At 35.5% G+C, this 16950-nt stretch overlaps 1 protein-coding gene across 3 annotated transcripts in view; it reads right to left on the reverse strand.

The window, feature by feature from the left end:
• pde4cb (phosphodiesterase 4C, cAMP-specific b) overlaps positions 1 to 16950 on the reverse strand; it is a 122835-nt gene that overhangs the window by 28522 nt on the left and 77363 nt on the right. Inside the window, exon 1 of one of the 3 annotated variants that reach the window (XM_067388555.1) lies at positions 2131 to 2264. The exons of the other annotated variants lie outside the window; for them this stretch is intronic. Within the exon in view, the coding sequence (XP_067244656.1) occupies positions 2131 to 2258 (128 nt within the window). The 5' untranslated portion in view covers positions 2259 to 2264. Of the gene's footprint in view, positions 1 to 2130; positions 2265 to 16950 lie in introns of those variants that run through there. 3 annotated transcript variants of the gene reach the window in all.

The following is a 16950-nucleotide window of genomic DNA, read 5'->3' on the forward strand; positions in this document are numbered from 1 at the left end:
TTGCTTGTGTTTATTTCCTGTTTTACCTCTTATACTGTTATAATGGCTATTGTTGTTCATTTAAATGTTATTGTTCAGTAAATAATATTTTATATAAATAACTTTTGGTTAATTGAAAAATATTTCAATTTCAAGAGTCTGTTAGTGATTTCGACTTCAGTGAAAGTTACATTAATACGACATTAGATGGCGACAAAGACATCTTTATGAGTCAGTCAGTCACAATGACTTTCATATTGAAATGGATTGAAACAAGGAAACAAGGACATTGTTTTTACTTTAAACAACATCTTACGAGACACAACTGACAAATGCATTGACTAGCGCTGTCATGGGAATGTCTTAAATGATAAAAGGACAAAGATATCGCTTTCCTCAGCAGACAATTAAACTAATTTTGTGGTTTTGAATATAAGATTGACCTGAAGAATATCAGCTATCTCTCTCTCATAATACTCTTCATATTACAATGAGTTTCAATGAAGCGACTCAACGGTCCTTCATTACTAGTCCTAAGTTACATTTTAGAATTAGCAACGGAGGCTTGGGCTCAACTGTTAAACTGTCAACTTGAGATTTGACAGAATCCTCATCAAACCGTTTCAGATGCTGTGAGAAAAAAAGGTGATGCTGCAATGTACATTATGAGTAAATTTTTTTTATTATGAGTTTTTTTTTTTTTTTTACCTTGGTTGCATGTAAACCTATTGTAGACCTAAACAAAATTACAAATCACTTTAATACTTTATTCAAAATATAATTGATGTGTAATTGATTAAATTTTTATTTGCTAATGTATCTATATTCATTTTTTATACTTGTTATGATTTGATTTTGGAGTGAAATATGACCTGGAGATGTTTTTGTGAGATTCACTCCATCACTGTCATGAGAGAACTCTCACGGGGACTGGTAATGACAAAAACAAACATCCTGAATGAACATCAGTAAAAGTTCACTTTACTGATGTTTTCAACATGTGTAGTTCTCTGGGGAATGAACAATACATTTAGTTCTTATTTGAGTCATAGAAATCACTACACAGAAACTGACACCTACAAAACAACTGTTCAAAGGCAAACAATACTTATTTCCAGCACAATCTCATAGAAATTCTTAGCTATTTTACATTTTGGCAAATTTGTGGCTAATTTATATGAATTTGTACGATTTCATTAGTGTCTTTTAGTACAATCTGTTTATGCCCCACTGACAGTTATGTTTAGGGTTGGGGTTACAGTAAGTGTGGACCTTCTTGCTTATTTTTTTCCAAACATTGTACATTTTCATATGAATCATATTGTACAAATCCACCCAAAAAGTTATGTTTTCTAATTAGTTTATGTTGGACATTTCACACAGTTATTTTCAGTATACAGCCTTTTTTATTGCCTCGTTATGCATTTCTGTAGTAAATGTAAGTTGTGTCTATTTAATTACCATTTACAGGTTTCTACGAAGAACAAACTAAAAAAAATAAGTCATTTGCTAAACTTAACTCCTTTGAAGAAAGTTATCACAGTGCATATCTTTGAAATAACAACATAAACTCTACTGAAATCTTAGCAGAAACCTAAAACAGCTGATTAAAGCCCAACAGAATGAAATGTATCAAATTAATCTGTTTAAGTTAGTTTCAAGCTAGCAACTGTACAGTAAACATAACTTTCACCATATGTCATGATGGTATTGGCATCAAGTATACGAATGAAGAGATTGGTCACTTTGCGTAACAAATTGCAATACTGAATATTTTCACTTATATGACCTTAATAAACAATAATTGTTTTCAAACAGGTTTTCTCAAACACTCCTACTTCAACCCCTGCCCACATCTCCTATTGGTCAGGCAAACGAGTAGCCCCAACCCAAACATATGTTATTGGTTGTGTCATAAGTTGACAAGTTGGACTGCTCAAACAAATATTTTGATAGCACCACAGAGTTTCAGTGTCTCACTTTTAGTGAAAATCAAACTGCTTACTTGGCTTACAATTGAAGTCCTGTTAAACAGGGGAAAAAGTATTTTAACATTGGGGGGGAAAATAATTTTTGAAGAGCCAAACGCTATTTTACATGCAGAACTGATTCTAGACACAAGAGAAGCAAAAGAATATGAAATTCAATTACCGCCTGCGTTTCTGCACAATGTCAATTGGACAGTTGACAGCACACGGAGAGCCGCAATGACTGACGTTCCGAACTTTAAAAGTGCGGTCAGTGGGTGGAAGAAAGACACAGCCAGTTGGCAAACTCATGTTTCCCTCCAGAAATCAGCTCTTCCTTTTATGTAGACTGAAACACATGCTTCCTACCACTGAGTTACTGTTGTAGAAGAGCGATGAACACATGGAGCCACGCTGACATGACAGAGTTCGCCCAGACATCTCGTATAAGCCTAGTTGTCATCCTTCAGTTTAAAATCACATTAACTCCTTGTAATCCACATTAAAATTATTTTTTATTGTCTTGAAAGCTGCTGTTAAACACACATACTAGGATAATACACACACACAAAAAAAAAAAAACTAACTTCCAGTGTCACCAAGCACCAGAGTAAACTCTCTCTCTCCCCCAGCAGCTCAGACAGCTGAACTCATATACATGAGTTTACACCAGCATTCTGGCCTCATACGTGTGTGTGTGTGTGTGTGTGTGTGTGTGTGTGTGTGTGTGTGTGTGTGTGTGTGTGTGTGTGTGTGTGTGTGTGTGTGTGTGTGTGTGTGTGTGTGTGTGTGTGTGTGTGTGCGCGCGCATTTGTGTTTATGTGTGTTTGTGGGACTGGCAGATGAACAGTGAGTCACAGCCCATGGAGAGGGCGGAACCACCAGATGACTGTCTCAATATTAACCCTTTGCTGGAGACTCCCCTTAAAGCGAGCAATAACGCAAGTGCATTTATAGTACATCCCTGTACAGTTATCTCATTCTCAAAAGGTATGAATATTACTATATTAGATAACAAAATATCAAACCAAGTGCCATGTTTTGAAGAAAACATTACTACATTACTATTAGAAGTACACTTTGGCATACTTTTAAAAAGAGTACAACAGGGCTACCTTAAGAAAAATGTTGTTTGAAGAAAACGTTTGTACTACATTCTGTTTATTTTATTATATTTAGAATTAATTTTTGTTCAGTAAATATACTGTCATTAAAATATGTTAATATAGATTAAACAAAATTATTTTAAAAAGTAAAGATTATTATATTATATGCTTTAAGACAAATCATTTGCAAATTAATACAGTTAGTCAACACCATTGCTGAGTGTTTTCTCGAACTAGACAGTCTCAAAAACGCGGTTTGAAATCACTGGTGTTTCTGACATCACAAACTACCTTGTAAACAATCACATCAACATGTGATCATCAATGAATGGATCTCTGTGTTGGTGTGAGTGACTGGAGGTGGGGCTAATTTGCATATTCATAGCACCACACATACTAAATAAGGCAAGGGTACAGAGTTACATTCAAGCTATTTTAAGGAAAAAATGTTTAAATACGTAACTTTGGTGATCAAAGATGAGTTTTAAGGGATAAAATTGATGACTACAAGGGGACTTTAATATGTGATATTTACCATGTTAATTATTGCACCTTTAGTCCCAACAGCAGATTCGCTTTTTGCCCAAATATCATATTTTTACATATTCTTCTGTTATTGAAAAACTGTTGCTTTATTAATTATCTTGAACAAAACTGAAAAACATTAAGACCTTTGTCCCAAATTATATAAAATAATAATTTTAGTGATTTTCATTTGCTACTTAAATCTACAACATTTTAAACAAAACATTAAAAAGTATATCAAATTAGCACAGAATTAACTTTGCTCTCTGCCCGCAATCATATCAAGGATCAGCCAAATTTCCATGTGCATCTTGAAAAGTGGATGTTTTGGAAAGTGATGTGGTAAGTTTTTGTGCCATCTAGTGGTTTAGAGGAAAGTAAAATCAAATTTGCATTTCCCCACCATGTGCCTTTGTACCCTACTTTAAAAGCATATATTTAAGTGTGATATAGTTAGTTTAAGTTTATATGAAATGCAATTAGCTGTACTTTAGAGTGCTTTCTTGACCCACTTAAGTGCGACTTAAAAGATTTGTTCACTTTCTTTTTTTTAAGATTTATTTTTGGCATTTTTGCCTTTATTATGATAGGACAGTGATTAGACAGGAAGCGAAGTGGGAGAGAGAGAGGGGTACAAGATCGGGAAAGTGTGTTTTTGTTGTTTATGTGAAATGCTTGTGTGCTGCAACCAAATTGCCTTCGGGAAATTAATAAAGATGAACTGAACTGAACTGAACTGAAAGGACCACGAGCCGGGTCTCGAACTTTAAGTTTTACTCAGCCTCAAGCCATCCTTCTAGCTTCCAACAGACTGCCTTCCATATTCAACATTGCCGAATGTACATATGGTTTCTACAGCAATGATTCATTTTATGAAATATTTTGGGGGACAATGCATGCTCATTTTTATGAAGTATTTCAGAATTTCATTCATAGCTAAGTAAACTGTGGTAGGACCCTCATCTTGCTGATTTAAGTTCCCACAGGACTGAATCTGATCTCTGCTCAAATCAGGGTAAATATTTACTCATCCAGTCATGTTGTGGGGGTATGAGCGGGCAGCTCTCTCACAAGTCCTTCACAGACTGCACATGCGTTAATGTCACATACACAGGCTGCCTGTCCACCCTGCACCATAACCATTTTTTATTTATTTTTTTAACAAGAAAGATTTGGTGATAATTTGTTTTACATTTTTTGATAATTTACAACAATAAACAGAATGTTATCATGCTTTGTTGTGGATGCTAAAATATAGTTATCGGTATGGTTATCCTTATAATTTTTGTTCTTAGTGTAAATACACACAATTATTAGTAGGACACACAATTTATTGTTTTTTCACTTGAAATTCTTTGACAGTTTATTGCCATGAGAAAATAGTAAATCTGTGGTATCTGTCAGGAGTTAGTAAACAATGAAGCAAACAAGACAGGAGTAGTGAACTTCATCCATCTTGTTTACTCATTCACTTCAGTTCTCGCACACATTACGTCATTACTCAACAGTTCTGACTTCCTTTTCAAAATAGGAGCCCATAACACAATTCACTTATGAACACAACAAAGTCCATTTGCTTATATAAAAAAATAGCTCACCACGTGATTTCAGATAACATACAATAACATTCAACACAATCAGTGATGTATTCTGCATACTTCTTCTGAGCTTTAATTTCCCAAATTAAACAAAACCATATTTTGCTAAATCCAAATTACAACCCAAATTCCGGAAATGTTGGGACGTTTTTTAAATTTGAATAAAATGAAAACTAAAAGACTTTTATTCACATGAGCTAATATTTTATTCACAATAGAACATAGATAACATAACAAATGTTTAAACTGAGAAATGTTACAGTTTTATGCACAAAATGTGTATATGTTGCTCTAAAACCTTTATATACCTTTCAGCAATCATAGTGCCTTCCAAAACATGCAAGCTGCCATACTGTATGCACTTATGCACCCCCATACCATCAGAGATGCTGGCTTTTGAACTGAACACTGATAACACACTAGAAGGTCTTCCTCCTCTTTAGCCCAGAGGACATGGCGTCTGTGATTTCCAACAAGAATGTCAAATTTGGACTTGTCTGACCATAGAACACTTTTCCACTTTGAAACAGTCCATTTTAAATGAGCCTTGGCCCACAGGACACGAAGGTGCCTCTGGATCATGTTCAGATATGGCTTCCTTTGTGCATAATAGAGCTTTAGTTGGCATCTGCAGATGGCACAGCGGATTGTGTTTACCGACAGTGACTACTGGAAGTATTCCTGGACCCATTTAGTAATGTCATTGACACAATCATGAGTGATGCAGTGTCGTCTGAGGACCCGAAGACCACGGGCATTCAATAAAAGTTTTCGGCCTTGTCCCTTACGCACAGAGATTTCTCCAGTTTCTCTGAAACTTCTGATGATGTTATGCACTGTAGATGATGAGATTTGCGAAGCCTTTGAAATTTGATGTTGAGGAACATTGTTTTTAAAGTATACCATGATCTTTTTATGGACTCTTTCACAATTTGGAGAGCCATCTTTACTTCTGAGAGACTCTGCCTCTCTAAGACATCCCTTTTATAGCTAATCATGTTACAGACCTGATATCAATTAACTTAATTAGTTGCTAAATGTTTTCCCAGCTGAATCTTTTAAAAATGTCTTGCCTTTTCAGCCATTTCTTGTCCCTGTACCAACTTTTTTGAGACCAGGCATCAAATTTGAAATTAGCTCATTTAGTGGATAAAAGTGTAAAATTTCTCAATTTAAACATTTGTTATGTTATCTGTGTTCTATTGTGAATATTGACTCATGTGATTCCAAACATTTCCAGAATTTGGGTTGTAAACCTCTGGTAAAACTGCTGATCCTATTCAGTCTATCTCTCTCTCTCTCACTCTCTCTCTCTCTCACACACACACACACACACACACACACACACACACACACACACACACACACACACACACACACACACACACACACACACACACACACATAAAATAGCTGCAGGAGTGACGTTTAATAGTCCTAATGGAGCAGAGAGATACTTTCATCTATGATGGCAGGAAAGTGAAATGTTTTGATTTTTTAAAATCAAAACATTGCAGATATTAATGTATGAATGGTGTGAAACTCTGAATAGCATTTACAGTGGTTCTCTGCTATGCAATTACCAAAGACACAGAGCTATGTAAACACACACACAAGTTTATCTTTCCACATGCAATAAATTCCCAAAAGAGTGCTCTTTCTCCTTTGCAAGTATGCGTGTGTTTGCTTACTATATGGACTAATGGTGGCTGAAACTCTCAAAATAACCATCAAGTCCCAGCAGTTCACACAAAGCAAAAATTCACCTTTCAGCCAGATGGGGGCAGCCATGAACTGAGAACTGCTGAGGAAAATAATTTCCACCAGTTAACAAAAGCAACCTGCACACAGAGCATGCTCAGGGAAGATATATTCACTTTTATGTTAGCAACAGGACAAAAAGGTTTGTGTGGAGAATGAATCAGGATGCATAGAAAAACAGGAGTTCTCCTATTTTTTTTTTTTTTTTTTTTATACCATTCATAAAATATCCTTACTTTAACATCAATACCACAGAAATATGTGTCCAGAGAAATCACACCTGTTTCTGTGACAATACAAGTGAAAGCTAGCTGTCAGCATTCCCATTCATATCAATGGAAACTGCTCAGCTGGCACACATGATTTGAATTCTGCCATCTTTGCTGATGGCTCATTTCTAGATACTTTTTCCCCCCATCTCTTTCCTTTTTTGACCCCAATGGCAGAGTAGTGACCCGCCTCTCTGCTTTCAACTTATGACTCAATTTCTACCAAGAAATATGCACTGTAGTCTCTAAACATTTGTTTTGTTATCTCTAATGCTTACTTAAATTTGTTTAGATCATTATTTATAACAAGATGACCTCTGGACAGTGATGCTGATGACGAGTTATGTAGTGTGCCCGAGCTTTGTTTACAGACTGAGGGAGATGCACGCTGTATTCAAGCTATTCTACATTGTTTGTATTTTGGTATTGCTATATTTTTTAAAATGGTGCGTAGGTGTGCATGTCGCAGATGTCCTAATCGCGTCACTGTCCGGAGCAGAAGGGGGCGGTAATGCACCAATAAGCTGGATGCCAACCGCCGTAGAAGAAGAAGAAACAGCGTCACTGTGGATATACACAGACCCGGAAGAGAAGACAATGCTGAATAAAGTCGTATTTTTTGTTATTTTTGGACCAAAATGTATTTTAGATGCTTCAAAACTTCTAACTAACCCACTGATGTCACATGGACTACTTTGATTATGTTTTTATTACCTTTCTGGATATGGACAGTGCACCGTACCTACACTTTCAATGGAGGGACAGAAAGCTGTCGTACTAAATCTAAAATATCTTAAGGTCTGATCGCGCTCTGACAGCGGCAGTGATGTCTTGCTCTCATTGAAGTATATGCGCGAGACATCACTGCCGTTGTCAGAGCGCGATCAGACCTTACTAAGCGAGTGCTGAATGCAGTTGGACATAGTGATGTATTAGAGGTAAAAAATTATATAAATTCTGTTCGGTTTATCGCACAAACCGATCGTTTCGTGTCTTACGACATCAATGTGTCGTCACGAGCCGTAGGGTTTAATTTGGACTTGTCTATGCAAGTTTTATTTACTCTTATAGTAGAAGTTCCCATCCACTAGCATTATTTGACTAACAGACGGCAAGTTAAAAATCATCATTTGTGTTCTACTGGAGAAACAAAGTCACCTACATCTTGGATGTGCTGGGGGTAAGCAGATAAACATCAAATTTTCATTTTTGGGTGAACCATCCCTTTAACAAATGCTACCATAAAGAAATAAAAAAAGTTATTGACTGACTAGAAGCAGTTGCGTTATGTTTTGGGCACAGCCTATGGTTGAAGTTAGCAAATGTCTAAAATTGTCACATCACCTTTACATCATTTGATATTTTATACACTCTTTATCCAAAGCAACATACACTAATTTCTGCAAAACCAGTAGAATCAAAACAAACAGTTTTCTAAAACACTACCCTTACGAAAAAGAAGAATACTTCAAGTTAATTGTATCAAGTATACTTAAGTACACTCTTAGCCCGGATTTTATATTTACTTAAAAATATAATTACAATATACTTAAAATATTTAAGTTTGGTTGCATTACTTATAAAATATAAGTATATTCTACTTATTTTTGGGTGTATTTGAATGTGTTAATAAATGTAAGTTAAATGTACTTAAATTATGAAGTTTTTCTCCTGACCACGCCTCCTACACACTGGTTTGTGGCAGGTAATGACGCCATGTTGTCGTGGTGTGTGTGAATTCGAGGAGCTGTTGATAAGCAGTTGGAACCTTTGTTTTGGCTGTTCTACAGACATTTTTCCAAACATTTACCTTTTTATAGTTTTTCACCAAAGGAGAAAATCACAATTTTTAAGTTACCATCATCGAGGACAGGGTTTGTTTTAGTTGAGCTCTTGACCCTTGACTTTATAATATTAGATTTTGTTTGGGCAGATTTAACTGCATTAAAACCAACCAGACAAGCAAAGTTAAAAGATGATCAGGTGGTGTTGATTATGTTTTCACATAATCATTATTTGATCTGAATCACTGAACTCATTTAGAGCCCAATCTCTAAGTTAGATTTACATTATTGATTACAGCAGCACTATGATTCTACAGCAGAAGATCAACTTTTACAATAATTTTTTTTTAAAAGTTGTCCTTATCACAAAAAAAAAATAATAAAAAAAATATTATATATATATATATATATATATATATATATATATATATATATATATATATATATATATATATATATATATATATATATATATATATATATATATATATATTTACTAAGACAATTCAGCTCATAATTTATTCATGCAGCAATGCATGATGGGAGGCATGGATGAATTTTGCTGGATGGCAAGTTAACTTAAATATACTATGTGTAATGACTACAAAGTAATTAATATTACAAAACATTTTAAGTTATGAACTCGAATTATTAAGTTCACATTACTTACTTCAATTACTTACTTCACATTACAGTGTAATGTTCAAGTATATTTTTAAGTATACTTTATATAGTAAGTATACTAGTATCAATGTTATAGTAGTAAACTTGTAAGTGTACTATTTTAATATTTGGGACTAAATTGGCCCAACTGAAGTATACGTTTAAGCGCACTATAAGTGTAACAGTAGTAAACTTTAAGTACACAATTAGTTTACAGCTACTTTTCTCATTTGTACTGCATCTGTACTATAAGTGAACTTATAAGTATATTAGTAGTTTACTATTTTAATACTAGTAGTACATTTTTAGCAAATGAAAGTACACTTTGAAATATACTCCAAGTTTAGTGCAAGTATACTTGTAAGTTTTCTTTAAGTGAACATAACATCACGCTTATAGTTTACTTTTTATATATTATTTTTGCACTTTAAGTATACTACTATGTTCCTATTTGGGTATTATATTTTATACTTGAAATACCTTTAACTGTACTTTAACTCTTTTCATTTTAAAATTATTTTATTCTAGCTTCATGAATCATTTTTTTTAATCAACACTTAAATGTGTGTAAGTTTTATAAAAAAAAAAAAGAAAGAAAGAAAGAAAGAAAGAAAAAAATTAAACAAAAAGCTGCGAAAATTGCATTTTTGTCAAAGACTACGTCCAGATGGGATTCAGAACAATGATCAAACACAGATGGAGTAGATCTAGTCCATAAACACCCCCAAAGCTTAATAGTCCACATAACGTTTGGCAGTGTTTATTTATATCCTGTTTAATGTTTGATGATCACTTTATTTTTTATTTGCATGAGTAATCTTCTATCGCTTGTTTCAGCTTCTTCTTCTCCTGCATTTTGATCTGGAGATTCTGTACTCTTTCAGAAGATGTGTAACAGTGCCCCCTACCATATATAGCCTGAAAATTCAGCCAATGGCGAGGAAAGAGGAAGTAGATTTGAAGTAATTGTAGACTTTAAAAATCTAAGCGCATGGTCTGGAGAGCATGGAAAAAAATGGTCGGCACGGTAAGCTAATGGTCCAAAAGTGGAGTTCAGACATGTACAAACTGTCAAGAAACATAGGTGTGTCGGCTATTGTACAACCCGAATTCTGGAAATGTTGGGATGTTTTTTTTTAATTTGAGTAAAATGAAAACTAAAAAAAAAAAAACTTTCAAATCACATGAGCCAATATTTTTTTCACAATAGAACATAAATAACATAAATGTTTAAATTGATAAATGTTATAATTTTATGCACAAAATAAGCTCATTTCAAATTTCATGCCTGCTACAGGTCTCAAATTATTTGGGATGTGGGCATGTTTACCATGGTGTAGCATCTCCTCTTCTTTTCAAAACAGTTTGAAGACATCTGGGCATCGAGGTTATGAGTTTCTGGAGTTTTGGTGTTGGAATTTGGTCCCATTCTTGCATGATATAGGTTTCCAGCTGCTGAAGAGTTTGTGGTCGTCTTTCATTTAATGATGCATTTAAATGTTCTCTATAGGTGAAAGATCTGGACTGCAGGCAGGTCAATTCAGCACTCAGACTCTTCTACGACGAAGCCATGCTGTTGTAATAGCTGCAGTATGTGGTTTTGCATTGTCCTGCTAAAATACACAAGGCCTTCTCTGAAATAGACGTCCTCTGGAGGGGAGCATATGTTGCTCTCAAACCTTTATATACATTTCAGCATTAATAGTGCCTTCCAAAACATGCAAGCTGCCCATACCGTATGTACTTGTTCACCCACATATCATCAGAGATGCTGGCTTTTGAACTAAACGCTGAAAACACGCTGGAAGGTCTCCCTCCTCTTTAGCACAGCATCCATGATTTCCAAAAAGAATGTCAAATTTGGTAATGTCATTGACACAATCGTCTGAGGACCCGAAGACCACGGACATCCAATAAAAGTTTTTGGCCTTGTCCCTTACGCACAGAGATTTCTTCAGTTTCTCTGAATCTTTTGATGATGTTATGCACTGTAGATGATGAGATTTGCAAAGCCTTTGCAATTTGACGTTAAGGAACATTTGTTTTTAAAGTATTCCACAATCTTTTTACGCACTCTTTCACAGCTCTGCCCATCTTTACTTCTGAGAGACTCTGCCTCTCTAAGACATCCCTTTTATAGCTAATCATGTTACAGACCTGATATCAATTTACTTAATTAGTTGCTAGATGTTCTCCCAGCTGAATCTTTTCAAAATTTCTTGCTTTTTCAGCCATTTGTTGCACTGTAGCAGGCATCAAATTTGAAATGAGCTCTTTTAGTGGATAAAAGTGTAAAATTTATCCCTTTAAACATTTGTTATTTTATCTATGATCTATTGTGAATAAAATATTGGCTCATGTGATTTGAAAGTCTTTTAGTTTTCATTTTATTCAAATTTAAAATACGTCCACACATTTCTGGAATTCGGGTTGTATATGAGCCTCCTCTCATGCTGACTGGATAGAGCATTTGAACGTGTTCCTCCAGAACTTTGTTAATGTAAAGTGCATTAGATAAATTCTGTAGCCAACTGTGTAAATTCAAATCTAGAAAATGAAAACATATATGCACATTCATTCAATTTTTTTTTAAATAGAATACATTTATAAGTATATTATATTGTGTTTCTGCACACTTAGTATGACTACAGTGTGTTAATTGCAATACAACTACAAAAAAGTACCACTGAAGTAAATGTACATGTACATTCCAGACATAATAGTATCTTTAATAAATTATAAGCCTAATGCATTTTTAATGTATTAGTTTATTTCAGAATTGCATCCTTGGTTGCACTAAAGTGTGTTTTAGATACATATAAATATATAAACCAAGCAAAATGGCAACCATTGGTGTAGTTCTAAAGTTGAGGTTTACTTGTGCATAGCTGTCCCCTCTTACAGCACATCATTTATGTGCTACATGCTTAAGCCAATACAACTGAAAACTAAACAGAACATGAAATGGAGTTGTATTTGAAAAGTACACACAAACACTGGAGTGACTCAAGTGTGGTCAGATAATGACAGCACTTTCAACAATAAAAAAAAAATAAATTGTGCTGCTTTGTTTGTATGATTACAAACTTTGGTTCGAACACAGTCTCACTGATGTCTTTAGGATGTTTGAGAATTCTAATATGAGGTGACAGCATTATTAAAACATGGTATTCTCAAACACAGGCACGTGCACTGTGACGTCTGCACATCTGGAAGAAATTTAAGTTCACAGAGGAGTTTAGAATCATTCCGGCCCTAAAAATAGATTAGAGATCTGCTGTAGTTTAAGCAATAACTGGGAAAAAAAGTCACATAATATATTAAAGCGTTCAGTGGATTACAAAAGCGAGTAGTCTGGTCTAAAAGGTGTTACTGTGATCAATATAGACAGCCAAATATTAATGCTGTTATTTCATTTGTTTACATGTTTCCATCACACATGGACCACAAAACTCAAATTTGCATTTGTTTTGCATTGCACAGACTCAACTCCAGAGGACAAACCCTAAAACAGACAATACAATACTCACATATATGCAAATAATAAGAGACAGGTAACCAATTTTGGGGAGTAGCATTACTAAAAATAGTGATGCTACTAACTGAAATACAATTTTCATAAGCATGAAAGTGGCTCAGTAGCTTCAAATTATTGTAGCCTTTTTACAGAAACATTTCAATATAATTACTATTTTTTTGTCATATTATATTGCACATACAGGTTTAGAAACAAGTGACCTGAGGTAATAAACAAATGTCTATGTGGTAATCTTATTCATTTTAGCCAATCAGTTCATTTGGATATATACTTATATTATAGATATCCTCATTGATATGTGCCTAATAATATATTTATATTTTTTATATCTGTTAGCTAGTTTTTATTTGTAGCTTAACTATAGTTGAACTTCTTTAAACTTTGAAACTCATGTTAATCCAACACAGATCCTGACATATGATCTGGACATGAGACATCCGAGGCAGAAAGTCTATACAGCTGTTTGGGCTGTTGAGACTGTCCATCTCCTGTGAAGTGTGCCAAAGTAATAAATCTGAACTGCACTCAATGGAAGAACTCAGTTTTTTTAAGCCTTGCCGCGGCAGACGACACTTAGTTATTCCATTCACACTGCAGTTGACCTGCCTGATCTTACTTCAGAGATCAAAATACATTTTTGACTAAGCAGAACCTATGTAAAAGGCAGAAAAGCGTTTTCTGATGTAATGTACAGTAGATGACCAAACATACCCAATGCAAGAGTGTCGTCTCCGAGTTGAGCCACAATTAAAGAGAGAATTCCTCCTGAGGATTCGAGGATCCTTGTGCGTCATTTCAAAAAGCTTTGGAAACAAGTTCTTGGTCTTTTACCAGCACTTTGTAAAAAGAAACATCCTTAGAGTTTCAGTTTATTCAAAATCTCAACCACTCGAGCAGACAGCAGCTGAAACCATGTTCAGACAGGTAAAGTTTGAAGGAGCCTGAGCAAAAGTCTGACACCTTAGTCCAAGACGTTTTGTCTCCATTTACAAAACTTCATCCTTAGGGTCTGCTGAACAAGAATGTGATGTCTAGCTCATGTAGATTATCATCCAAAGCTGATAAATATCTTCTGCAACATGCCGGATAAGATTCATCAGAAACTCTATCTACTCTCAAAAACTTGTTTCATAATTCAGTCATTAAACTCTTTATTTAACTTATTATGGGACTCCCTAGGGACGCAGTTTAGAGGTTCAAGGTCCTGCTAAGTTTCCATATGAATGTTTCTTTGGCTAAATGTTGGATGGGCGGGAAGAAGCAAAAGAAAAGAAAAGAAAGAGAGAGGGGGAGGTACAGAACACTGAGCCTGGAGGGTGGTGTGCGGTCACACGCTGCAGCATTTCATATACATGTGTGTTGTGAATAGTCTGCGATGGGTGGCTCCTCTTTGCCCGCCAACATCATCAGAGTAAGACGCGAACACACACACACACACAGAATGAAGCGATAACAATGCACTGTTGCATCGGGTGCTGTTCTGACATGCCTATGCTATTGCCTGCATACTTAATTTTCATTGCACACTCATTTCTTCAGTTCAGCGAGAGAATAACCCGATCTAAACTTTTAGAACTTCAGCCTTGCAGTGCATCCAATCAGAACTTAAGTTTGGTAGATCAGACCTGATCTGATCAGAACTTCAATTCAGTTCTGTGTCCAAGTGTCCAATAATTAATTTTGCTCAGTCTGGCCATGTCCGATCAGAAGTCAGTATAAAATTGTGTCCGATAACAAATTCAATCCAGTAATGTGTCAAATCAAAACTACAGTACAGAACTGCATTCGAATAGCCAGATCTGTCAGTACTGTGTCCAACTGGAACTTTTTTGGCATTGTGACTAACTGTAGATTGCTGTCTGATCAGAATTTCAGTTCAGTACTGTGTCTGAGTGTCCAATCAGAACTTTTTTTGGCACTGTGTTCGACTTTAGTTTGGCACTATATCAGTACTAGATCAGTACTTCAGTCCAGAACCATGTATGATCAAAAGTCAGTTCAAAATTGTGTCTGATCATATATATTATATGGGTCTGATTAAAACTATTTGGGTACCACATCCAATCAGAATTTCAGTCAGGTACCATGTCTTACCAGAAGTCAGATTGAAATTGTGTCTGATCAGAACTTTTATCCCACAGTCTGGTACTGTGATTCATCACTACTTTTAGTTTGGTTCCATATCCTGTCCAATCAGTTTCTTACTATAGTATGTCTGATCTGGCAATCAGTTTTGTTAATACCACAGATATGTGTCATCAAGCATGCAGTGATTCCTGTAGGAACATGACTCCACTGCCTGGATTAGAGCCATCTAAGAGTCAGGCCTACATCTGCCCACTTCTCTGATCTGGAATTTTCAGATTTCCTCTTTCTCACAGAGACTGGAATATACCGGTTGTTTTAAAAGGTCTGCAATGAAGTAATACAAAGCTATATGATAACAGCATTTACTTTGGCCCATATTTTATCATATAGTGAACCATCCATCCATCCATTTTCCAAGTGGCTTGTGCTATTTAGGGTCATGGGTATGCCAGAGCCTATAGGGCAGTAGGTGGGGGAAATACCCTGAATGGATGGTCAGATGAGCAAAAGTCATTCAAATCCTGATATCAGTTAATCACCTGAGTTCTGTTTTAAGAAAAATCCCTTTACTTCTAACAACAGTTAGAATGAACAACATAAAAATACAGAGAAATAAATATTGCTTCATCAGACAGAATAATAAGCTCTTATAAACAGCTATATCTCAGTTTGAAGAAGAGCCATTCACAGTTTTAAAGTAAGTTTTCTTCAGCTGGTCATGACCTTTAAGTGGAAAATAGCCTGACGTCAGAATCCAGAAAGAATTTGTGCACTCTGTTTCGGCAGATTGGGGCAACGGAAATGTTTACATGAAAGTCAGAGCCACTAACATTTGCACAGCTCACTCATTCCAACAGTCATTTTTAGAGGATGTCTCACATATGGATCCCACTAAAAAAAAAAAAAAAAAAAAAAAAAAAAAACAGAACAAACAAACCCTAGAAGAAAGAGATGATTTTGTTGTCTTTCAAAAAAGTCTCAGAGAAATTATCTGGCCAGGAGTAATAGGGTGCGAGACCCAGCACCTGGGGCAGAGAAGATCTAAACCTGAAACCAACAAAAGCCTCCTTTCAAAGCCTACATGCGGCTGCTTTCTTCAGAACTGTGTGTTCTGGCATATTTTATCATTTAAACCCTGGTTAACCCACAGAAAACGGCCGACTCTTTAGTCTGGAGGACTCCGCGTGATCTGCAGAGGTGGAGGATGCATATCAAAACAAAAAATAATGTGACCATCAGCATAAACAAAATATTGTACCTGTAACAGAGACAGTCCGTGCAGAGGAAAGGCCAGGTGCTCTAATAAAACCAAACACTGCCAGTGCACAGTGGCCTCTCCAATATGATTTAGAAGGTGTTGAAAAAAGTAAAGTATAAAAGTTAAGCATTGAATAAGAAAGTTTTGGGATACAGAAAATATTATCACTTTTCTTATATATATATATATATATATGATCAGACATAACATTATGACCACCTTCCTAATATTGTGTTGGTCCCTTCTGCTGCCAAAACAGCCCTGACCCATTGAGGCATGGACTCTTCTAGACCCCTGAAGGTGTGCTGTGGTATCTGCACCAAGATATTAGCAGCAGATCCTTTAAGTCCTGTAAGTTGCGAGGTGGAGCCTCCATGGATCAGACTTGTTTGTTTAGCACATCCCACAGATGCT

Source organism: Chanodichthys erythropterus, chromosome 6, assembly GCF_024489055.1.
Source record: "Chanodichthys erythropterus isolate Z2021 chromosome 6, ASM2448905v1, whole genome shotgun sequence".
In the NCBI taxonomy this organism is placed as follows: Eukaryota; Metazoa; Chordata; class Actinopteri; order Cypriniformes; family Xenocyprididae; genus Chanodichthys; species Chanodichthys erythropterus.